This window comes from Salvelinus fontinalis, chromosome 34 (genome assembly GCF_029448725.1).
Source record: "Salvelinus fontinalis isolate EN_2023a chromosome 34, ASM2944872v1, whole genome shotgun sequence".
NCBI lineage: Eukaryota > Metazoa > Chordata > Actinopteri > Salmoniformes > Salmonidae > Salvelinus > Salvelinus fontinalis.
In genome coordinates, this window is record NC_074698.1 from 17,243,588 (window position 1) to 17,269,811 (window position 26,224).

Below are 26,224 nucleotides of genomic sequence, written 5' to 3' on the forward strand. Positions count from 1 at the left end.
AAAACAGATATAATTTTACATATATCATAAATGATCGCGTTTTTATGAATATTATGATATAATGTTGAATCTCATTTAAAAAACATTATGGTACATGATCCAGGAAGTAGGCGGGACTTTCATAGTTTATTACATTAATTCAGTCAATAAGTTTGACCATGGTCTTGTGTACAGTAGAACACACACACACATACTTCCTTTATTCAATAAAATGTTTTTGCAAAGATTCATTGGAATGTGTTTTGTATTACGTTGCAGGTGTTATGATAACATAGTCCTAATCAGCACCAACAAGGGCATGTACTGTAATTAATATTATTAGTATTACAAAAAAGTTTAACAAGTTTTAATAATTTCAATAGTCACGATAAAGTGGTAATGTTCTGAACAAGCACACTATTGTATTAGTTTCACATCAGTGTTAGCTTCACAAAAGGTTGCACCCAATGCTAGTAAGATTAATTTTAGTTTTTTGAAGATTAAATATGTGCAAAACAAGTAGGAATAAATGTTCATGTTAATCTTATTGGTCGTTTAAGTCAATGTGTCCAATTTCAGTCTTTCCACATGTACAGTTTAGGCCTTTAAACTTCATAAGCTCATTGAAGCTCAGGGTATTGTCCTCCTCAGACAAACAAGTCCCAGAAAGCCCAGAGTTTCAGTAAGCCTGTGGAGGGATCCCTGAGCTCCGCCATGGAGATAATAACAATTGTTTCATGTCAATGTCTAATCCAGTGTAGCAGGACATGCATTCATCCAGTCTTATGCAGCCTCCTTCAAAGTACTGTTTTTACCTTGAAATTAAATGAATAGAGGACTCTCAAAGTGGAAGCAAAGACTTCTCAGTTTTTCCATAGGGTTACGTATATGGATGTTATATAAACTGTACAGGGACATAAAGTATCAAACATTTTACTGCAGCAAAGTCTATGAACTTTCGTCTAGGAATATTGTGGATGTGTCAGCTCTGCAGTGATGTACCCCACAAACTCAACAAGTGATACATGTAGAAAAGAGTGGTCAAGAAGAAAAATAGGGGGTAAAAAATTAAATGTCAGAAATAAAATAAGCAGTAAAAAATATATGAATTGTCCGAAACAATACAAACACTACAAGATGTTGAATGTATTCTATGAATGGTCAGACAATATTCATCTCCAGTTCTATATCCGTGATTCCAGAGCGGAGGAGAAACTCCACTGGGTAGCCGAGAAGTAGGGGAAGCTATCTGAGTCTGGACGGGAGTGTGATTCTAAGGATTTGCCGGTATGAGAGCTAGACTGGGTTAGGAACTCCTTCACATGTCGTGGCAGTGCATGGAGCAGCCAGTCCTCCACCAGCAGACCTTCTCCATGCAGTCCTGAACAGCAGCCCAGCTCCATGGGCAGCTCCTCCAGACTGTTGCTGCGCAGGTCCAGGCGGGACAGCTGGCTCAGGTTGCTCAGCCCTGGAGGCAGGGAACCCAAGGAGTTGTGGGATACATTCAGGCTCCGCAGCTCCAAACAGCGACTGAAGAGCTCTGGAGGCAGGCTCTCCAGCCTGTTCCCACTCAGGTCCAGCTCGGTGAGAAATGTCAGCGCCCCTACATCTGCTGGCAGCTCGTCCAGCAGGTTTCCAGCCAGTAGGAGGCGACGTAGGTGGTGGAGGTTGAAGAGGGCCGGGGGAAGGCTCTGGAGCTGGTTGTACCCCAGGTCCAGGAGCTCCAGAGCACGCAGTACACCAACACTAGCCGGTAGGGCCAGAACACGGTTATGGGCCAGCCTGAGGCAGGAGAGGCGGCGGAGGTGTGCCAGCCCTAGGAGCTCCTCCAGGGTGCGCAGGCTGTTGTGCTGCAGGTCCAGGGTGCGCAGGCTGGTGAGGGCCAGCAGGGCAGAGGGCAGGCGCTCCAGGTGGCAGTCCTGCAGCTGCAACTCGGTCAGGCCGGCCACACGCCGTAGGCCCGTCAGCACCAGCAGCCTGGAGCCCTCGTTGTGGATCTCCAACCTCACCAGGCTCCCTGCCAACTCCCCCAGCTCCCCGGGCACACGCTGTAGCATGCCCCTCAGGACCAGCACCCGGAGGTGACGGAGCTGCCTGAGGCTTCCCAGGGCCCAGCCACGGCCCACCCCGCCCTCGCAGCCCAGCCGGCCAGAAAGGTGCAGCTCCTGCAGGCCGCGGAGAGAGTAGACCCAGCCAGGGATCTCTGCAGCCTGGGTGAAGGTGAGGTGCAGGACCTCCAGACGCTCCTGCAGAACCACCAGGGCACCAGGCTGCATAGCTGCAGTACAGTGGTACAAATGAAGCTCCCTGTTGTGACATATAAATCAGTTAAAGCCCCTTGTCTAGAACACACCAAGCCAAACACTTCTATAAAGTGTATATTGCATGTAGATTATTTTAATATTTGGTGGCTTCATTGTTGGCTATATGGCTCACCTGAGTGAGGTCATGTTGGCCACCTGTGCGGGGAGCTTGGCGTCTGAGATGAGCTCCAGCTTGAGCACCACCAGCTGGCTGAGGGTGAAGAGGGCGGGGGGCAGGCGCGGCAGGGCCACCAACTGCAGTAGGGGCCGTCCCTCTGAGTCGACCGTGGTCATGGAGCGCAGCCTCTCGGCACCCCAGCGCCTCTCCAGGCTCTCCTCCAGCAGGCGTGTCTCGCTGACGGGTGACAGGAAGACGGAAAGGCGCTGGGCCAGTAGGGGGTCGTACTGGTCAGCCATGTGTAACAGGAAGGCCAGGTCATTACATAAGTCAGGGACATCCCTCATGGAGCCCAGCTCCCTCAGTTTGTTAAAGGAATATTGACGCAGGGAGCTGAGGGGTGCACAACCACAAACAGAGCATTGTATAGTTAACAACAAAGGTACTAAGAGTGTAATATGCTGCAGACAGTAGTGGAAAAAGTACCAAATTGTCATACTTGAGTAAAAGTAAAGATACCTTCATAGAAAATGAATCAAGTAAAAGTGAAAGTCACCCAGCAAAATACTACTTAAGTAAAAGTCTAAAAGTATTTGGTTTTAAATATACTTAAGTATCAAAAGTAAAAGTATATATAATTTCACAGTCTTTATATTAAGCAAACCAGACAGCATGATTTTCTAGTTTTTTTCATTTACTGATAGCCAGGGGCACACTCCAACACTCAGAATTCATTTACTAATGAAGCATTTTGTATTTAGTGAGTCTGCCAAACCAGATGCAGTACGGATGACCAGGGATGTTCTTTTGAGAATTGCGTGAATTGGACTGTTTTCCTTTCATGCTAAGCATTCGAAATGTAACAAGTACTTTTGGGTGTCAGGAGTAAAAAGTACATTATTTTCCTTAAGAATGTAGAGAAGTAAAAGTAAAAGTTAGTAAAAAATATAAATAGTAAAGTAAAGTAAACTACTTAAGTAGTACTTTAAATTATTTTTAATTAAGTACTTTATACCACTGGCTGCAGAGCAAATTAAAATAGATGGGAAAATAAAATGCAAATTACAGTCACAACACTCATAAAAATGTTGCCACTAATCTGCTATCCAGACCTGTGGAGGATCCAGCTGAGGGTGTAGATGCTCAGCAGGCCAAAGAGCCCCACCAGGCTGACGTAGGCCAGCAGCAACTTGTGGAGGACAGAGGCCAGGGCATGGGTACACTCAAAGGCACTGTAGCCAGTCAGGGCATGGGCCTGGGGCAGGCAGGTGTGGGTGAACGAGATGGAGCTCATCAGAGGAGTGGTGTAGCCCACTATCAGCACCACCAGCAGCAGCTTGAACACCGTCTGGGCCAAGTACACCTACAGCAGGAGAGAGGAGAAAACAGGGATAGTGAATGTGAAGGTGTGGTATGGTATGGTAAACAGATATATCAAAAAAGAGTTCAGACACGTTCAGTAAATGACCCCTGACCTTGTAAATGACTTCAGAGTTCTCACAGTGGGAGCGGAAGCGGCGCACCCTCTCGAACAGTGCCCTGGCCTGCTCCCCGTCACTCCGGTCCAAACTGGCAACCTGCCGTGAACCATCCAGCACCACAGGGGAATTGGAAGCCGGAACACAGGCCCGGGACAGAGACATGGAGGACAGGGAGGAAGTCCGGGAGAGAGTGGAGGGGCAGGGCGAGGGAGGGGCGGCAGTGGACGCGCTATCCGATCTCACCAGCAGGGGGCTGTCTGTGCCCGAGTCCAGGCTGGACTGGCGGTTGCGGGGTACAGTGGGTGAAGACAGGAGAGTAGGAGGAGGCGTTTGGAGATCCTGGGGGCCTGTCTCCTCCCCTCCCTCCTCCTGGCGGGCAGCATGGGACAGGGCGCGGGAGGTCCAGGGAGACTCACAGCACTTGGCCAGGATGGTCAGGAAGTGCTCTATGCGGGCGGAGGTGAGGGGGAAGTGGAACCAGAAGCAACCGCTGGCCAATAGCACCAGGGACTGGAGTAGAGCCACATAGGGGAAGAAGCGGGAGTACCAGGGCAGGGCCTCATGGTAGCACACCTGGCTAATGTAGACGTACTGCTGGTAGTCCAGGTGGGTGCGTCTGCCCCTAGCAGGGGTCCCAGGGCTGGCTGGTAGGGGGGATGGTTTGGTGGGGGGCCTGTTAGGGGGCTGGGGTTGAGGTACGGCACCACTGCTGGAGGAGGTGTTCTGGTTAGTAGGGGTGGTAGTGAGGTCCAGGGGGAGACACACCACCCTGTCGCGAGATAGCAACAGGGTGCCTGACAACACAGATACCATGAGCATCAGCACCACCAGGTACTCCATGAAGACCTCCCACCAGGGCTTCAGCAGCTTGGAGCTGCCCTGACGCTCACTCAGAGAGGCCAGCTCTGACAGGCTGAACATGGCTTATGCTGGGTGAAGGACTGACTAACAAAATGGTGGAATAGTGATTCTGTTGTCACCAACTCCAATGCTTATTGTGCCAGGATCCAGACCTGAAAGAAATCAGTTGCAGCCCTCCAGTGGGACCAGGCCCAACATTTTAAAAACACTGGTGTAGGAGATTTGACTGTTGGGAAAGAGACAAAATCATCAGAAAAGGAAGTGAGAGGAAAAAGAGCACTTTATAGGAGACAGACTATTTACAAGACTGGCCTCCAGTTCAATCCATGACGTTTTTCCCCAACCAACAAGTCTTGTGGTTTAGAACTGTTACAGAGAGCTTTGTTATACAAAGTTAAAAGTGGTTACCCTACCCTGCTGAAAGATAATATGATTCAAAACTACTTGTTTAATATAGTTTAAGGTAATAGGGTAATATGTGACATGTCGTTGACTGTAGATTTAACTGAATGAGAGGACGTTTCTGGCTCCTGGTTGTCTTCTTCATCCCCCTGACACACACTGCCATATATTAGGCAGTAGTCTAGTCAGTATACCAGTGTGCCCTGGTTATGACAGTTAGGGTACGCTAGAGGAAAAGTAAACTACAGAATATTGGAAGTGTCATTTGCATTGTGTTACACATTTATGTGAGTTTGACATTGGAATGCAATATTTCAGTAGCCAATATTTAGGCTAAGATTTGCATCCAAAGTTAATCAGTTATTAAATCAGATGCCTTAATTATTCTCAAGAGTTGTTAAATAACACAATACAAAAATAATAAAACTTACCTGATACCACAGCACGTTTGTCAGCCAGCTTTTCCTTTCACAAAAACGTTTTCTTGTCTGTATGCTGCTCAAACGGTGTCTAGAAAACAACAGTGAATTGCGCGGTGCATCGCTCTGGGGTGACTAGTCCGGTGCGGTCCGGTTCTCTCAAGAATGAAACTTCATAAAAAACTTTTTCTGTTGCTGGCGGTGACTGGTGTTGAGAGTGGAGCGCCGCGGCAGTGGTGACAAACACGGGGTTTTGGCTCTTTAACGGTTGTCATGACGAAGTGAGATGTTGAGAAGAAATCTAATTAATTTCAGCCCAGTCCGTAGCCAAAGCCTTTTATTGCAATAGAAGGCCTAGGCCTACTCCCCTCCAAAAGCCTAGGCCTACTCCCCCCCAAAAGTATTATTACAAACAAATATATTTTTTAAATAATAATTGACTACAAAAAAATACAGTCTTTTGTGCTTATTTATTTCACCCTGGCTGGCACATGTTCCCTCTTACAGTAGCTTATAGGCTTACAATTTGTATAATGAGACTCCAATAAACCGAAAAGATGAAGGCTATTGTTCAGCTGCCGGGGCCAGGGAGATGAAGCCTAATGAGCTGTTTAGCTAGGCTAAATATAATTCAAATTACAATGCATCAAATTTCTTGTGAGATTAGTATTAATAGTGCATGGTCCCTTTTAAATAAACCTAATAAATAAATAAAATGAACTCATGGGGTTACTTATTCGAACAATCAATGGACATTAGGAGACGAATGAGCGGGAGGACCGCTGTCAGTCAAGGATCAGCGCTATCCGGGATCCTTGGGATATACCCCAATGAAGTTGAAATTTAAAAGGGTTAAGGTAAGGGTTAGGTTATGGGTTAAGGTTAGGGTATGGGTTAAGTTTAGGGTTTAGGGTTTAGGGTAGGGATCGCACTGCCCGTCAATCAAATAGTCCAGAGCGCGCAGAGAGCCGATTATGACGTGCCCTGGGCTCCTTCTACGCAACGATGTAAATAACGGTGTAATTGCAGTTTTCAACACAGTGGCTCATTTGCAAAGTTTCACTTGCTCTTGCAACATCTGATTTCACAGACTGCGAAAATGTCTGTAGCCTATGATTGCAAGACTCCGGTAAGTAGAAGGCTATTTATATCTGTGATAAAATGTCTGGTTTTAGTCAGTAGGCCTATTTGTTTAAAAGTAGGCTAATTTGAAATCAATAAATAAATCTTACTCTCTCAGTCATGCCTAGGAGAAGCGCGAGGCTAGTAACCGGAGGGTACTATAACCAGTCCTCCGATGATGAGTCTTCCTTCTGCATCTCCTACAGGGAGAGCCCCGTCAGGTGATTATGTGTATGAGTTCATCTTGCTTGTGATCTTTTTTGTATTGAACGGTAGAGTTAGAACAATGTTAAAACTGTGTGTGTCCCTCTCAGGGTTTTCAATAAGAAGAGAACTGGGGGACATAAGGATTCTTCCCGATCCAGTCAGGCCAGCAGCACTGTCAGTGCCACCAACTTCACCAATGAGCAAAACATCAATGCTGATGACATTGGTACTGCAGACATCACTTCCTGTCCTAGCTAGTTGGTGTTCACATTGCCAATGTCTATTAGCCCCTTGTGTCGACTAGTCGCCTGGTCTGAGATCTGTTTGTTCTGTCCTTCCAACTCCTGTGGTCATTGTCACGCCATTGCGATGGCCATAGGAGTTGGCAAGACAACATAAACAGATCTGGGACCAGGCCTACCCTCTAACCCCATTGCTTGTATTAGACATTTGTGTCGATCTGAAATAATTGGATATGTATACACAATATACTGTATATGTCTAAAATACTCAACCTCCCTTATCTCCCTCTCTCTGCCTCTCCCCTCTCCCTCCCTATGCCAGACTTGGCTCCGACATTGAGGGCCACCCAGAGAAGGCAGACCTTCCTGTCTCTTCCTAGTGTGGCCCCTAGTGTGGCCCTGGAGCCCAACCTGAGCTTCTCGAGCATGAGCTACAGCTCTGGCTATTGCTCTGATGAGCCACAAAGGCTTAGGACATGCTCCAGCAGGAGCTTCTCTAGTGGAATTGGCACAAGGACCGATGCTATTTGCAGTGAGTGCAATATTTATGTGTTTGTGTACGAGAGACAACAGAGACAACTGTTCTCTATGCTCGTAGTTTGTTTGTTAGCATTAGCTGAGCGTTAGCTTTTCCTCTCTGCTTGTGCCTTGTTTGTTAGCATTAGTATTAGCTTTGGCTCTATGTGTTTCCCCCTGTAGCCCGTTCATGGTTGCCTTCCTGGTTGCCTTCCTGGTTTGCCATCCTGCTCTTCCTCCTCCCCTTTCTTCTGACCTTCGGTGAGTGCTACATCACATGTTTACACATCTAAATGTCCTCCTAATCAACTAGATGTCCTCTGTGTAACTAGTACTACGATGTCTTCCCAGCAGTATTCCTGTTTCGACTGCATTCCCCACTATGAACCTTAATCTGATGACCCGACCGACTCAACCTGACCCTCGACCTGATCTGACTCAAAAGACTACGGTAGGACCTGTTTTTCATCTGTCTAATACTGTACTTAGCCCTACTGTTTGTTTCATGTCTATTATCTATGCCTTGATTGGGTGAATGTAGCATTGAAGTTATGAGCCTGATTGTCCAATAAGGACTTGTTGAATCTCTTTCTACAGCATGGAACTCCTATCATGAATTCAGCTTTCAAAATGCAAATGGATACTATACTGGTGAGAGAGAGAGAACGTGAGAGAAGGGGGGAAGAGAGAGAGAGCATACCGAAAATAGGTTGGGGTCAATTCTATTTTAATTCCATCACTTCAGGGAAGTACACTAAAATTCCAATTCCTATTCTCTTATGCTTTTCAATTATGAACATTTTTCATTTAAATTGGAGTTTTGTTCACTTTCTCAATTGACTAGAATTAAAATGGAATTGACCTCAAGCCTGATGGACATATTCATTTGGTTATCTGACTTGTTGCATGTGTGTGTCTTGCAGAGAGAGATTGAAATTATGAAACAGAAAGAAAACCAGCAACGGGACATTTCCAAGGTGAGACGCGCCTTTAAATTGACATACCTTCAAAGTTTAAAAACAAACATTGTGTTTCGTCCAATATTCTTTAATTTCAGTGTCAATAATTGCCTCTCAGGAAGGAATGAAGACAATTGAATTGAAATGAGTTTCTTCCCCTATAGATGTTACAAAGAATGACTAAGGACCTGAGGTGTGTGAAGACCGAGATTGAGGACATGAGAGTGGCACACAATCACCTGTCCACCCTAAGTCTTGAAACAAGCTCAGTGCCTTTCCCCTAGCTCCTATCCCCTAACCCCTAGCCCCTAGCTCCTACTCCTGAAAGTTATGTTGTATTCTATTCTACAAGACAAACCTCTCCCAAAAACGAAAATAAAGTTGTATTGTATTGGTTTGTATTGTATTGTCTCTAGTGTGGACTTTGAGAGTGTGAGCTTTGATCGTCGCCTGGATCAGGAAGCTACAGAGTTCAGCAAGCAGGTGGCTGATCTACAAGAACACCTACTCTTTACCAGAGGAAGAGTTAGGGCCCTGGAGGACGTCAGCAACACCGTAATACACACACACACGCACACACACACACACCCTTTATTTCATAATATATGTGATCTCTCTGTTTCTGTAGCTGCAGCATCAGGTGACCTCTATAAAGAACCAGCCTCCTCCCGCTCTGACATCAACCAACACACACCTGACCCCTGAGTTCAAAGAGGCCATGGGCAAATGGCTCAGAGATCGGCCCAGGTACAGTGGCTTGGGAAAGTATTCACCCCCCTTGACAATTTTCTTATTTTGTTGCCTTACAACCTGGAATTAAAATAGATTTTTGGGGGGTTTGTATCATTTCATTTACACAACATGCCTACCAGTTTGAAGATGCTAAATATTTTTTTATTGTGAAACAGACAAGAAATGCCACAAAAAAAACAGAAAACTTGAGCGTGCATAACTATTCACCCCCCCCCAAAGTCAATACTTTGTAGAGTCACCTTTTGCAGCAATTACAGCTGCAAGTCTCTTGGGGTATGTCTCTATAAGCTTAGCACATCTAGCCACTGGGATTTTGCCCATTCTTCAAGGCAAAACTGCTCCGGCTCCTTCAAGTTGGATGGGTTCCGCTGGTGTACAGCAATTTTTAAGTCATACCACAGATTCTCAATTATATTGAGGTCTGGTCTTTGACTAGGCCATTCCAAGATATTTAAATGTTTCACCTTAAACCACTCATGTTACTTTAGTAGTATAATTAGGGTCATTGTCTTGCTGGAAGGTGAATCTCCATCCCAGTCTCAAATCTCTGGAATACTGAAACAGGTTTCCCTCAATAAATTCCCTGTATTTAGCGCCATCCATCATTCCTTCAATTCTGACCAGTTTCCCAGTCCTTGCCGATGAAAAACATCCCCACAGCATGATGCTGCCACCAGCATGCTTCACTGTGGGGATGGTGTTCTCGGGGTGATGAGAGATGTTGGGTTTGCGCCAGGCATAGAGTTTTCCTTGATGGCCAAAAAGCTACATTTTTGTCTAATCTGACCAGAGTATCTTCTTCCATAAGTTTGAGGAGTCTCCCAGATGCCTTTTTTTTTTCATTAAGCAATGGCTTTTTTTCTGGCCACTCTTCCGTAAAGCCAAGCTCTGTGGTGTGTTTAGCTTAAATTGGTCCAATGGACAGATTCTCCAATCTCTGCTGTGGAGCTTTGCAGCTCCTTCAGGGTTATCTTTAGTCTCTTTGTTGCCTCTCTGATTAATGCCCTCCTTGCCTGGTCCATGAGTTTTGGTGGGCGGCCCTCTCTTGGCAGGTTTGTTGTAGTCCCATATTCTTTCCTTTTTTTAATAATCGATTTAATGGTGCTCTGTGGGATGTTGAAAGTTTTGGATATTTTTTTATAACCCAACCCTGATCTGTACTTCTCCACAACTTTGTCCCTGACCTGTTTGGAGAGCTCCTTGGTCTTCATGGTGCCGCTTGCTTGGTGGTGGTGCAGACTCTGGGGCCTTTCGGAACAGGTGTATATATACTGAGATCATGTGACACTTAGATTGCACACAGGTGGACTTTATTTAACTAATTATGTGACTTCTGAAGGTAATTGGTTGCACCAGATCATATTTAAGGGCTTCATAGCAAAGGGGGTGCATACATATGCACAAACCACTTTTCCATTTTTTTTTGTATTTTTTTAAATACGTTTTTTTTTTTTTTTTCACTTAACCAATTTGGACTATTTTGTGTATGTCCATTACATTAAATCCAAATAAAAATCTATTTAAATTACAGGTTGTAATGCAACAAAATAGGAAACCACTGTAACGGTAATCCTCCTCCTCTTCATCCGAAGAGGAGGAGTAGTGATCGAACCAAGGCGCAGCGTAGTGAAATGACATGATTTATTGAACACGACGGAAAAACAAACTAAACTTGCATAAACAAACAAAACAAATAAACGATGCAGACAGACCTGAACGACGAACTTACATATAACGTGAAGAACGCAAAGAACAGGAACAGACTACATAAAACAAACAAACCGCAAACAGTCCCGTATGGTGCAAACATATACACAGACACAGGAGACAACCACCCACAACGAACACTGTGAAAACGCCTACCTAAATATGACTCTTAATTAGAGGAACGCCAAACACCTGCCTCTAATTAAGACCCATACCAGGCAACCCAATAAACCAACACAGAAACAGAAAACATAGAATGCCCACCCAAACTCACGTCCTGACCAACTAACACATATAACAAACTAACAGAAATAGGTCAGGAACGTGACAACCACCAACTTTGCCCTCGAGTCCCAAGGTTTGTGACATCATCAGTGATCACTTTTTTTGAGGGGAGGGGAGCACATTTAAAAATATATATATTTCACCTTTATTTAACCAGGTAAGCTAGTTGAGAACAAGTTTTCATTTACAACTGCGACCTGGCCAAGATAAAGCAAAGCAGTGCGACACAAAAAACAACACAGAGTTACACATGGAATAAACAAGCGTACAGTCAATAACACAATAGGAAAAAAATAAAGTCTATATACAGTGTGTGCAAATGACATAAAATAAATCTGTTCTCAAGTATTCCCACACATAATAGAGAGACACGTGATCGTATACAAATGTAAGCAAGGTTTGAAGTGATCATGTTTTTGTCAAATATTATATCTGTTTGGAATTATTTTATGTTCCAGTCCCTTGATCATCCGCTCACAAAAAAATCTGCCCACGGCTGAATCTAGTTCATGATCCCTGGTATAGACTATATTATTGAATATGCTCAGAACTCACTGTGTGTGTGTGTGTGTGTAGGTGGCAGCATTGTAACCAGTTGGTGCTCTGAGACATATAAGACCGGTTCGGCCCGAGTGAGTTTCCTGGCGATTCCCCTGTGGTCTCCATCAGAGAGCCCCCAGACTGTAATTCAGGTAAGTACCTGTCACGAGAATTTTCAATCCCAATGATAATAACTAACAATCAACAAGCTTTGACCAATCCCTGAGGTTTGTAAGACCCTGGGTTTAATAATAATTAGGCAAAGACTCAGCTTATGCAAAAGTTTATTCAGAGAACATTCTAAAGACAAAATACAAAGAACATGTCATTTTATACTCCCTACTTACGCACATACCTACACACAAACAGTAGATAGCCTACGCACATACAGACACACGAACAGTAGGTGGGATGTATCCTTCCCCATAGTTCTCACCACTGTTTATCACTATCAAGCTGGCAGTTCCATTCCCCCGAGATTAGAGGAACCTTGACAGGACTCCCTGTCCTGTCGTACGTTTCTCAGAGTTCTAGCCAGGTCAGGTCATACACAGTTTAATTGTTCTCGGTATCTTCTTAGACACACACACATTTCTACTTGTCTCGACCAAACCTTATTAGACTGAAGTTTGTCATTCTAATTCATTATACATGTTACAGAATCGAATGATTACTAATAGTTACGTTTGTCAAATTATTCATTATATATGTTACATAATGTCATAATTATGTTTCAGGGTGGAATTGTTTAGTCATTACCTCTCTCTCTCTCTCTCTCTCTCTCTCTCTCTCTCTCTCTCTCTCGCTCTCTCTCTCTCTCTCGCACGCTCGCTCGCTTTCTCTCTCTCTGTGTGTAGGGCATAACTACTGACAGTGAAGAGGGAACCCTGCTCTGGACTTTCATGTTTAACCAGGCTGGGGATCCAATCCAGACATTTAAACTGCCTGTGAGTCAGACACTAACAAAGAGATATTAGAGATACACATGGTAGAGACCCACTGGGCACACACTGGTTGAATCAACGTTGTTTCCACGTCATTTCAATAAAATTATGTTGAACCAAAGTGGAATAGACGTTGACTGGATGTGTCACGCCCTGGCCTTAGTATTCTTTGTTTTCTTTATTATTTTAGTTAGGTCAGGGTGTGACATGGGGAATGTTTGTGTTTTGTTGGTTTTGGGTGATTCTATGGTAAAGGGGTTGTTGGGTGTAGTATATGGGTTTGTGTTGAGTACATGTGTCTAGCGTTGTCTATGTATGTTTAGTTGTCTAGGAGAGTCTATGGTTGCCTGAATGAGTTCCCAATTAGAGACAGCTGATTTCGGTTGTCTCTGATTGGGAGCCATATTTAGGGTAGCCATAGGCTTTCATTTGTTGTGAGTAGTTGTCTATGTTAAACGTTTGTAGCATGTGTGTGCACATCGTTTATTTAGCTTCACGATCGTTTATTGTTTTGATTAGTTCGTAAGTGTGTTTGTTTCGTTTTGCCTTCTTCATCAATAAAAGGAGATGGCATATTTTCCTAATGCTGCGTTTTGGTCCGTCAATCCTCCACACGATCGTGACAGGATGTCTGTGCCCTGTGGGAATACACATGGTAGAGATACACGTGGTAGAGATACAGATAACATGATTCCAGACATTGACACAGATTATTCCAATTTAATTTGGCTTTAAGCAGTTTAAATTTTGGGGTGATTGTTCATGCAACAGGCGGGCTGATATAATAAAAGTGTCAAAATGATTATAACAGTGGACTTCTCTCTCTCAGAACCCTAACAGTATGTATCGTTATGTGGAGCTCCGTATCATCAGCAACTGGGGACTACACATGTGTGTATCGCTTCCGGGTTCACGGCAAAATGCCTTCTGCGTGAGACAGATCCGCTGTCTACCCCAACGCCAGTGTGTGTGTCATCCACCCCAACCCCAGTGTGTGTGTCATCCACCCCAACCCCAGTGTGTGTGTCATCCACCCCAACGCCAGTGTGTGTGTCATCCACCCCAACGCCAGTATGTGTGTCATCCACCCCAACCCTAGTGTGTGTGTCATCCACCCCAACGCCAGTGTGTGTGTCATCCACCCCAACGCCAGTGTGTGTGTCATCCACCCCAACGCCAGTGTGTGTGTCATCCACCCCAACGCCAGTGTGTGTGTCATCCACTGAAACCCCAGTGTGTGTGTGTGTGTGTGTGTCATCCACCAAAACCCCAGTGTGTGTGTCATCCACTGAAACCCCAGTGTGTGTCATCCACCAAAACCCCAGTGTGTGTCATCCACCCCAACCCCAGTGTGTGTGTGTGTCATCCACCGAAACCCCTGTGTGTGTGTGTGTGTGTGTGTGTCATCCACCAAAACCCCAGTGTGTGTCATCCACCCCAACGCCAGTGTGTGTGTCATCCACCAAAACCCCAGTGTGTGTGTCATCCACCAAAACCCCAGTGTGTGTGTGTGTCATCCACCCCAACCCCAGTGCGTGTCATCCACGCCAACCCCAGTGTGTGTCATCCACCCCAACCCCAGTGTGTGTGTCATCCACCCCAACCCCAGTGTGTGTGTCATCCAACCCAACCCCATTGTGTGTGTCATCCAACCCAACGCCAGTGTGTGTGTCATCCAACCCAACGCCAGTGTGTGTGTCATCCACCCCAACCCCAGTGTGTGTCATCCACCCCAACCCTAGTGTGTGTGCGTCATCCACCCCAACCCCAGTGTGTGTGTGTGTCATCCACCCCAACCCCAGTGTGTGTGTCATCCACCGAAACCCCAGTGTGTGTCATCCACCAAAACCCCAGTGTGTGTCATCCACCCCAACGCCAGTGTGTGTGTCATCCAACCCAACGCCAGTGTGTGTGTCATCCAACCCAACGCCAGTGTGTGTGTCATCCAACCCAACCCCAGTGTGTGTGTCATCCAACCCAATAATATCTTATTTTCTATACTGGAGCGTATATTTTGCCTCTAGCAAATATGTAAATCTAAATAAAATCTCTATTTGGTCGATTCTGGGGTGATTTAATGCGTACAAACTCACATATACAGTATATCACAAAAGTGAGTACACCCCTCACATTTTTGTAAATATTTGAGTATATCTTTTCATGTGACAACACTGAAGAAATGACACTTTGCTACAATGTAAAGTAGTGAGTGTACAGCTTGTATAACAGTGTAAATTTTCTGTCCCCTCAAAATAACTCAACACACAGCCATTAATGTCTAAACCGCTGGCAACAAAAGTGAGTACACCCCTAAGTGAAAATGTCCAAATTGGGCCCAATTAGCCATTTTCCCTCCCCGGTGTCATGTGACTCGTTAGTGTTACAAGGTCTCAGGTGTGAATGGGGAGCAGGTGTGTTAAATTTGGTGTCATCGTTCTCACTCTTCCTCATACTGACTGGTCACTGGAAGTTCAACATGGCACCTCATGGCAAAGAACTCTGAGGATCTGAAAAAAAGAGTTGTTGCTCTACATAAAGATGGCCTGGGCTATAAGAAGATTACCAAGACCCTGAAACTGAGCTGCAGCACGGTGGCCAAGACCATACAGCGGTTTAACTGGACAGGTTCCACTCAGAACAGGCCTCGCCATGGTCGACCAAAGAAGTTGAGTGCATGTGCTCAGCGTCATATCCAGAGGTTGTCTTTGGGAAATAGACGTCGGAGTGCTGCCAGCATTGCTGCAGAGGTTGAAGGGGTGGGGGGTCAGCCTGTCAGTGCTCAGACCATACGCCGTACACTGCATCAAATTGGTCTGCATGGCTGTTGTCCTAGAAGGAAGCATCTTCTAAAGATGATGCACAAGAAAGCCCGCAAACAGTTTGCTGAAGACAAGCAGACTAAGGACAAGGATTACTGTAACTATGTCCTGTGGTCTGATGAGACCAAGATAAACTTATTTGGTTCAGATGGTGTCAAGCGTGTGTGGCGGCAACCAGGTGAGGAGTACAAAGACAAGTGTGTCTTGCCTACAGTCAAGCATGGTGGTGGGAGTGTCATGGTCTGGGGCTGCATGAGTGCTGCCGGCACTAGGGAGCTACAGTTCATTGAGGGAACCATGAATGTCAACATGTACTGTGACATACTGAAGCAGAGCATGATCCCCTCTCTTCGGAGACTGGGCCGCAGGGCAGTATTCCAACATGATAAAGACCCCAAACACACCTCCAAGATGACCACTGCCTTGCTAAAGAAGCTGAGGGTAAAGGTGATGGACTGGCCAAGCATGTCTCCAGACCTAAACCCTATTGAGCATCTGTGGGGTATCCTCAAATGGAAGGTGGAGGAGTGCAAGGTCTCTAACATCCACCAGCTCCGTGATGTCGTCATGGAGGAGTGGAAGAGGACTCCAGTGGCAACCTGTGAAGCTCTGGTGAACTCCATGCCCAAGAGGGTTAAGGCAGTGCTGGAAAATGATGGTGGCCACACAAAATATTGACACTTTGGGCCCAATTTGGACATTTTCACTTAGGGGTGTACTCACTTTTGTTGCCAGCGGTTTAGACATTAATGGCTGTGTGTTGAGTTATTTTGAGGGGACAGAAAATTTACACTGTTATACAAGCTGTACACTCACTACTTTACATTGTAGCAAAGTGTCATTTCTTCAGTGTTGTCACATGAAAAGATATACTCAAATATTTACAAAAATGTGAGGGGTGTACTCACTTTTGTGATATACTGTATATAGTATTGACACATACGATAAGATGCACAATAAGATGTATTGATGCTCCATATCCACCAGGGGTCATTGATGATTAGGCAAAGACTACCAGAGTGTCAAGCACCCACTATAGGCTCCTAGCTATGTTGAAGAGTCACTAAATGAATGTGGGAGGAAATGTATTTCTTGGTCTATTGTCTTGTCCTGGTGATCACACATAGGTAGGCTACTGTGCAGTAATAGCATGGGATTGGATTTGCCATTTGTTTTGTTATTGAACTTCTATTTGTTCCATTTTGCAGGTGTGTGTGGTATCTGGGCCAGGTGGAGTTTTAGAAGGCTTACAGTAACTACATGGAGGGAGATGGCCAATATGATGTAGCTATTGTACACAGCGGTGTGTTTCTTAGTGTGCATGTCTATTTGTGATGGCCTAGAGAGGCTAGAAAAACCAATGCTGGGACTGGATGGGTGTGACCTTGCAGTGATGGGAACCAGAGCGGATGTGAAAGGGATGTGTCAAGTTGAGAGAGAAAATCTAATGAGAGTGTGAATCGCAGCTGTAAGAGACAGAGGAGGATTGTGAAGATTATTCTGCCTCATATATGATAAGCAGGTGCTTCTAAATGCATGTCCCATTCACCTCTATCCTTATATGCAGATAACTGCCAAAATAAAGTGTCTTAACAGGGCGTTGGGCCACCACGAGCTGCCAGAACAGCTTTAATTATCCGTGGCATAGATGCTACAAGTGTCTCGAACTCTATTGGAGGGATGCCACAACATTCTTTCATGAGAAATCACATAATTTGGTGTTTTGTTGGTGGTAGAAAATGCTGTCTCAGGTGCCGCTCCAGAATCTTTCATAGGTGTTCAATTGGGTTAAGATCTGGTAATTGAGACACACACACACACACACACACACACACACACACACACACACACACACACACACACACACACACACACACACACACACACACACACACACACACACACACACCCTTTATTAAATCCCCTATGCTCCTTTGAGACCCCTCTTTTAAAATCACTGAAATCTCTTCTAGCCATGGTAGCCCAAACGTATTTTATTTAACTAGGCAAGTCAGTTAAGAACAAGTTCTTGTTTACAATGACAGCCTACCTCGGCCAGACACTAACCCGCACGACGCTGAGCCAATTGTGCACCGCCCTATGGGACTCCCAATTACGGCCGGTTGTGATACAGCCTGGAATTGAACCAGGGTCTGTAGTGATGCCTCTAGCACTGAGATGCAGTGCCTTAGACTGCCCGAGTGGGCAACTGGGCAACATTTTTTTACATGATAAGCATGATGGGATGTTAATCACTTAAATAACTCAGGAACCACACCTGTGTGGAAGCACCTGCTTTCAATCCTCCTGAGACATAAGTGTTTTGAGTGGAAAAAAACATTACCAATATCTTTTTAAAAATATATTGTTATTTATCTTTTATTGTAAATGTTAAATTGTCTTCTGTAGTGGTCATTAGGACATAAATAGGAACATTACAGTCAATGGGTAGGTAAAAAACATAGTTGCGACCTTCCTGGTGTCCACTACAGAGGACATTTCTTGATAAGCTCTTACTTAGCTCTTATTTAATGTGACAAAATTATTACAGAGTCCTGACAACTCACTTAACTATTCATGAGATAGTCACTTACTAGAAACAATTTGAATATCAAACTCACAAAAATCTGATTTCCATAAAAGGGGCTAATTTTGAAGGCAGACTTTTTTTTAAAGAACCAGTAAGATACAGTTGTCAAGGTCACACCCCCACACGCCCAGAATGTCCTCTCAAAGTGACAACAGGACTTAATAGGGTGGCTTGTATGGCCTCAGAGATAAGGACCAAGAACTGATGTGTCACGGCTGACTAGGTGTGTAGATAGGAATCAGGCGCAGAGAGGTCCAGGGAAAAGATGCACTTTAATGTGGCACCAAAAGTAAATGCCCAAACACGCAGGGCGCAAACCCCTGACCAACCCAACGCAACGCAACGGGTAACACGGTCCAGAGCACAAACAACACCAACGACACAAACGTGAACATGAAAATAATCCCTAACAACAAAAGGGCGGGTTCCACACGCTAAATAGGGAAGCAAATCAATCACACACAAAATAGGAACAGGTGAAACTAATGAGACAAAACTAACCGCAAAGAAAAAGGGATCGGTGGCGGCTAGTAGGCCGGTGACGACCACCGAGCACCACCCGAACAGGCGGGGAGCCAACTTCGACGGTAGTCGTGACATGATGTCCACTAAAGAGGACAAAATTAATTGCTGGGTCTCAGAAGGCTATACTTTGTATCCCTCATTTACTCAAGTGTTTCCTTTATTTTGGCAGTTACCTGCATATCCTTACATATTGGGCATAGTAGTTGAATGCACTATCGCTATTCTGGATATTTTTGTTGTTGATATTGTATCTCTATACAAACCTGCAAAGTCAGTTGAATACAAAATACAAAATAATATTTATTTGGTGTGTTGGCTATTTGTTTGTGTTTGCTTATTCATGTGTGTGAGGCAGAGAGACTGGTGTTTTGGGTGTGGTGTGTGTGACAGAGGCTTCACACGTCCACCCCGTCCGTGTGTTTGGGTGTGTGTGTGAGTGCTTGAGTGCACTTGTGAGTATGAGTGTCAGTAAATGGACTTCTCCCTACATCAGAGTTTTTTTTTATATAATGTTTTATTTTAGAAGGAAATATATTACAATTCATACATATCACATTCAACATCAATGCGGGGTAGAGAGCAGAGACCTGAGTCACCGGGCCAAAACAACAGTCCCTTCATACACATAGAGATCCACTCCATCAGAGTTTAGAATACAGGGATACTGTGCTCTTTTCTTTGACATTTTGTTGTGTTACAAAGTGGGCTTAACATTTATTTAATTGTCATTTTTTGTTAACGATCTACACATAATACTCTGTAATTTCAAAGTGGAAGAAAAATGATAACTTTTTCAAAGCAAATTATGGAAATCAAAAAACAAATATATATTGATTAGATAAGTATTCAACCCCCTGAGTCAATACATGTTAGAATCACCTTTGCCGCAGTTACAACTGTGAGTATTTCTGGGTAAGTCTATAAGAGCTTTGTACACCTGGATTGTACAATATTTGCCTATTATTCTTTTTTAAATAATTCAAGCTCTGTCAAGTTCTTTGTTGATCATTGCTAGACATTCATTTTCAAGTCTTGTCATAGATTTTCAAGATGATTTAAGTCAAAACTAACTAGGTCACTCAGGAACATTCAATGTCGTCTTGGTAAGCAACTCCGGTGTATATTTGGCCTTGTGTTTTAGGTTATTGTCCTGCTGAAAGGTGATTTGTCTCCCTGTGTCTTGGAATTTAGACGGAACCAAGTTTTCCCCTAGGATTTTGCCTGTGCTTAGCTCTATTCTGTTTCTTTTTATCTAAAAAAACTCCTTAGTCCTTGCTGATGACAAGCATTCTCATAACATGATGCAGCCACCACCATGCTTGAAACTATGGAGAGTGGTACTTAGTAATGTGTTGTGTTGTAGTTGCCCCAAACATAAGACTTTGTATTTAGACAAAACGTAAATGTATTTGCCACATTGTTTGCAGTATTACTTTAGTGCCTTGTTGCAAACAGGGTGCATGTCTTGGAATATTTTTTATTATATTCACTCTGTCATTTAGGTTAGTATTGTGGAGTAACTACAATGGTTATTGATCCATCCTCAATTGTCTCCTATCACAGCCATTAAGCTCTTTAACTGTTTTAAAGTCACCATTGGCCTCATGGTGAAATCCCTGAGCGGTTTCCTTCCTCTCCGGCAATTGAGTTGGGAAGGAAGCCTGTATCTTTGTCGTGACTGGCTGTATTGATACACCATCCAAAGTGTAATTAATATCTTCACCATGCTCAAAGGGATATTCAGTGTCTGCTTTTTTTTATCCATCTAACAACAGGTGCCCTTCTTTGCAAGCCATTGGAAAACCTCCCTGGTCTTTGTGGTTGAATCTGTCAAAAGTCAAGGGGTATGAACACTTTCTGAAGGCACTGTACATCGTTTTACTACCATCAACGCCCAAAATATAAGTGCCTCTTTATGATCTCACAACACTTTTGCTGGATCAAGATTAGCAAGATTCGTGACAGTGACACAAGTGCTTTTTAACACTATGACTGATATCTTAGCTGTGAATGAGGGGAAGTGTTAAGATGAGACCACACAGAGCAGTCACCTCCTCTTCACTCAGTATGACAGATGATAAATGTTAAATAAATTAGGATACATGAAATTTCCATGTGGTGGTGGTGGTGGTGTTAGGTTATTATACTGTAATGTAGTGTAGAGGGAGGTATGACTGCCTTGGGTACCATAGAGTTTCAGAGTTCTCACACCCCCTGACCTCCCACTATCCTTTCATAGTAAGAGAGAGAGTAGCATCACTTGATAGGCTTCTAGGCCGTATACACAAGACTAGAAACAGAGTGAAATTCCATGAAGAAAGATTTAGAGAGAGAGAATATAACAGGAAGGCAGAGCTACAGAGCAGCCACGACACATAGATGTGTAGGCATGGCCAGGAGACCTCTTCAACAAATGTAATCTATTATAACACCACGGGTCGTTTTTTTGTTGTTCTCCAAATCTAGAGAGACAAGCTCCTGTCCTCTCACTCACCTTCTCACCCTTTCTCATGCAATGTGAGAGAGAGAGAAAGAGGGGGAAATGAATGTGTGAGATGGGTGGGTGGGGGAGCGAGTCCTGTTGGTGACAGAGAAAAAGAAGATGTGGGCCATGAGAAAGTACACCCAGCCCCCTGACTGAAACCACAGCCACCAACCAACCACATATACAGAGATACACACAGCCAGCTGGAACCATGGCCTACTGCTGACAGCAGACCTCTGGCCATCTCCATCTCTCTCCCTCTTACTCTCTTTGCATGTTCATTTGTTGGATACGTTTTATTGATTAATGTGTGGTAATGTGTGATTAGTGAGGAACATTTGGACTCCTTGTTGCTATCAGCGATGGCCGTTCTTTTCATTAGATCATTTCCTCCTGTGGTTGCCCGATGCAGGGAAAATGTGCAAGTGAGAAAACGCCTATTGTTTCTCCTCTATTCTGTATCAGATGATTTTGTTTACAGAATTTGGATGGCTTTACTGTTTAACTGTTTGTATGTCTTCAAGAGTGTGTCCTGAAGGGTGTAGCCTGTGTGACTTTATGCCTGTGTGTGACTGTTCACGTTTGTGAGTGTGTGCACTGTATGCATGCACATGTGTATGTGACTTTGCCTGCTTGCAGATGCACAATAACATGTGGTATGTGTGTGTATGTATTCATGTGTTTGTGTCTCTGGGAGAGCCATCTCTGGTTGATGTGTGGCCATAAGGCCATTTCTGGTTGATGTGTTAAAACCACAATAGTCAGTGACATTGGGCTGGGCCCAGCACTCGCTTCTCTGACCCCACACCCCGCTCTAGAAAAAAAATACTTTATTTTCTTGTTTATTAGATACAGACAAGTTGTTTTGTGCGTCATATCTTTTTGCTTTTTTAGTTTTAATATAATCTTAATTAAGTATCTATTTTCAATCAATAATTAATACAATTCATGAGTTGACAATATTTTTAAATACACATTGCAAAATAGAAGGCACACGTTTAAAAAATACTTCAATTTGTTGGTCATTAGAGATAATAATAATAAATACTGATAATAAAAAAGTCCTGTAATTATTGCTAAAGTTTTGCTTGTATGCAGTCTATTTAATGGTATCCAGTCCATTTAATGGGTAGCCACCAGGGAGGGAGGTGGGAGGTGGCCGGAGTACTGGCATGGTTTGGTGGGTCGTCATCATGAGCTTCTATTTGAGTGGACCTGACTACTGCAGGACCTGTGTCATCAGGGAGGGGAGAGTCTTGGGATGGTTCTTCACTGGCGGACTCAAAGCTGTCATCGTTCTCCTCATCACTTGTTCTCTGGTGTGCTGTCAGACTGACTGCCAGACTGGCTGTTGCACTCGGGTTTGTGTTTTCTCTCCTCTTCACCCCTCTCTGTTAACTTGTCCCCTTCTTCCTCACCCCTCTCCACTCCCTTGTCCCCTTCTTCCTCACCTCTCTCTGCTCCCTTGTCCTCCTCCTCCTCACCGCTCTGCTGCTCAGCTTGTTAGGAGAGGGAGGGAGGGATCTGGAGGTCATCGGGCTTGTCTGCTGGCTAAGTTAGTTGTTGAGCTTCAGGTTCTGCTCCCCTTCCACCATTCTTTGCTCTGTTGCTGTAGGCTTGTAGACAGTTGAAGTAGGTGTGCCATTGCAGAGTGTTCACTTGCTTTCATTCGTGCACTCTTTAGACTTGTGGCTGAACTCACTGCATCTCCAGCACTTGACAGTCTTGCAATCCTCCAACTGGTGGTCACTGGCTTTACAGACATAGCAGCGGGTGGTCTGGCCTGGGTAGAAGATTCTGCAGCTGTGTGGCCCCAGCATGATGTTGTTGGAGATCTCTACAGCTTCACCATCTGTTCCTCTCTTGGTCTGGACCTTGTACCTCCTTAGGCCATACCATGTCCCATTGTTGTCTACTGGTTTTAAGGCAAGCTGAAGGAGAGTGCAGTAATGTTGCAGATACAGTTCTATGTCATGGTCAGAGACTCTTCCTGTCCGAAAATTACAGTTATAGTCTTCTCATCCACGTTGAATGGGGACTCCACTTCCCAGTCACTCCAATTCTGCTCATGTACATTTGCATTGTGGTGAAACTAGTGTAGGGGGTTGTTTGAGAAAAATAATATTTCATATTCTTGCCGGTTTGGGAGGGGTATGTAAGAATATACATTTGCAGCAGTGAACCACTGTGTTACGCGGAGTGGAACAGGTGAACCCAAGAGCAGACTCAAACGAGGAGACTGGGATGAAGTAACCAAGGTATTTATTGAAACACGGGGAAGATGGAGTGCAGGTCAGGGGAAGTTTGGCAGGTCGCAGGAAACCAGGTGCGGAGGCTGAGGCTGGAGCGAGAGGTGTTGGGACAGGGTAAGCGAGAGGTGTTGGGACAGGGTAAACCAGGTGCGGAGGCTGAGGCTGGAGCGAGAGGTGTTGGGACAGGGTAAGCGAGAGGTGTTGGGACAGGGTAAACCAGGTGTGGAGGCTGAGGCTGGAGCGAGAGGTGTTGGGACAGGGTAAGCAGGTCCGGTTGGAAATCCAAGGGAGCAGTAGAGTGGGACATCCGGGACAGAGTAGCAGAATTGACGTGGGACTGGGTACAGGGACCAGAGTCAGAGCGGGTAGAACTGTAGCAGAGAGGAAAACCGTGTCAGGCAAGGGAAAACAGGCACAACAGGATCTAAACAGGAACAAACGGTTAGAAACGTAGACTGACAGAGCAGAGATTACGATCTGGCAGCGTAGAAGTGGCAGGGCGGAGTATTTGTAGAGGTCTTGATTATGGAACAGGTTGCAGCTGGTCGGTATCTACTCTGACTCCAGCACACCTGTCTCCGCCCACATAATCACAGAGAGAGAGAGAGAGAGAGAGAGAGAGAGAGAGCATTGGGGGAGTGGTGGCAGGTCAAGGAGACACAGGATGAGCAGTAGAGGGCGTGACAGGAGCAGATATAACACACTGGGAGTCGAGCAGTAAGTCTTCAGCCATGTACTCTCTACTAGGCACCTGTCCTTCCAACAAGATTGGGAACCATGATGGAAAATGTGCTCAGTTGTGATAAACGAGGGGGACCACGGCACCTAGACCGCATCCTAACATCGTGTATTCACAAGTTGAGTCCAACCCCAGGTCGCTCTCTGACCAGAGAGAGTCTTGTGTTTGCATCCTCACCTGTCGCTCCATTCGTGCTTGTGATGCTGGTTTCAAAACCAAAGCCTTATACAGACTGCTTCATTGGAGCTCAGAGCCAGGAGCATACTTGAACGCAAGGGAACATATCACAGTGGAAAGCAGAACAGGTGAGACAAAAACAAAGAAAGGAAAAGTACACTAAATGCCAACCAGCCAGAACCCCCCCCCCCAAACCCCTCCACCCCAGACCCTAAAGATTCAGGTTCCTAGAAAGACAGGAGCAGCAGCAGGGGAGCAGAGGGACGGATGTAGGAAGAGACGCCCCTGAACCCCCCTCATCAGAGACGAGACACAAACCCACCGAGCCTACCACTCCGTCTCAACAACCTGCCCCCCCCTCGCCTGCACTCCCTGAACCCCTGGGGAGAAGGCTGCCAGCCCCCCGCCACAGTAACCACAGTGCTCTGCCAAGCTCCACTCCAGAACATCAAGGCAGTGGCACACTCAACTCCACTGTCTGCTGCTCACAGGATACAATACAATGAGTGTACAAAACATTAAGAACACCTGCTCTTTCAATGACATAGACTGACCAGGTGAATCCAGGTGAAAGCTATGATCCCTTATTGATGTCACTTGTTAAATCCACTTCAATCAGTGTAGATGAAGAGGAGGAGACAGGTTAAAGAAGGATTTTTAAGTCTAGAGACAACTGAGACATGGATTGTGTATGTGTGAAATTCAGAGAGTGAATGGGCAAGACCAAATATTTAAGTGCCTTTGAATGGGGCATGGTAGTAGGTGCCAGGCTCACCGGTTTCCGTCAAGAAGTGCAAAGCTGCTGGGTTTTTGAAGCAGTTTCCCGTGTGTATCAAGAACGGTCCACATGGGAGTCAACATGGGCCAGCATCCCTGTGAAACGCTTTCGACACCTTGTAGAGTCCATGCCCAGATTATTTGAGGCTGTTCTGAGGGCCTCTGACCTGTTTCAATCCAAGATGTCGTGTGCTGAGTCACACAGTGATCTTCAATGTAGTTTTCACTGTAATTCAATGGACATCAATTATAATACAGTTATCTTCGCAATCTCACTTCTTTACTTCACTTGTTTAGTAAAATCCTGTCATCTTCTAGCAGCTCTTTTCATATTTGTTGTAGTGTGGGAGAGTGTTTCTATTTCTGTGGTGGAGATCATTTAAATGACTTGTCACAGGAAGAGAGTTGTGTGGGTTGCGTATTATACACATTCCACACTGCATAGACACCAGTGATGTGTGTGTCAATAACCTCCCATAGCAAGATTACATGGTTAAAGTAAGGTCCCTGTTTTTACGTGAGACTTTGGTATTTAAACACAATCAAGTGACCTTAATGTACACACTTCCTACCCTCAGTAGGACTGTTTCTATCGGTATCTCCAAGTTACCTGTGACTCAGTAGCATAGAACATTGACTCTCAGACCAAGATGGACAGGTTTGGATGTGTGCTTGGTCTTTTCTTGTGTACGGTAGCAGGATCAGTCCTCTCTAGAGGCAAGACAACAGGCAGGATGCGAACAACAAGCTGAACACCGAGCACAGGTTTCCATTACAGGAGTTGGTTAACAACTCGGAATATCAGATTTGTTTTATTCAATCAAAAACTAAAACAAAGAGAAACAGTTTATCTAGCTGATAGACTATTTCAGATTAGAAAATCTCTGGTGTAGATTAGAAAAATCTGGAAAAATAACCAATATTATGCATCATTGTCACATACTGTAATTATGTGTGTAAGAGTCAAATTAATGTTACAGTATGAGTTTAATAGATTAACATTTTACATTTCTAGCCTTTAG

General features: G+C 44.7%; 1 protein-coding gene and 1 long non-coding RNA gene across 2 annotated transcripts; one reads left to right on the plus strand and one right to left on the minus strand.

Moving 5' to 3' along the window:
• Nucleotides 1-107: 107 nt before the first annotated feature.
• LOC129833344 (volume-regulated anion channel subunit LRRC8D-like) lies at nt 108-5,794 on the minus strand. Its single transcript, XM_055897873.1, has 5 exons — nt 5,576-5,794; nt 3,876-4,968; nt 3,513-3,763; nt 2,416-2,793; nt 108-2,286 (listed from the first exon to the last, which is right to left on the minus strand). Exons 2-5 carry the CDS (start codon nt 4,800-4,802, stop codon nt 1,164-1,166), a joined length of 2,679 nt encoding a protein of 892 aa, XP_055753848.1. The 5' UTR covers nt 4,803-4,968; nt 5,576-5,794; the 3' UTR covers nt 108-1,163.
• Nucleotides 5,795-7,472: 1,678 nt separating this feature from the next.
• LOC129832773 (uncharacterized) lies at nt 7,473-8,359 on the plus strand. The gene is made up of 3 exons (XR_008756008.1): nt 7,473-7,666; nt 7,834-7,911; nt 8,005-8,359. It is a non-coding gene; the product is annotated as an uncharacterized LOC129832773 (long non-coding RNA).
• Nucleotides 8,360-26,224: the final 17,865 nt, after the last annotated feature.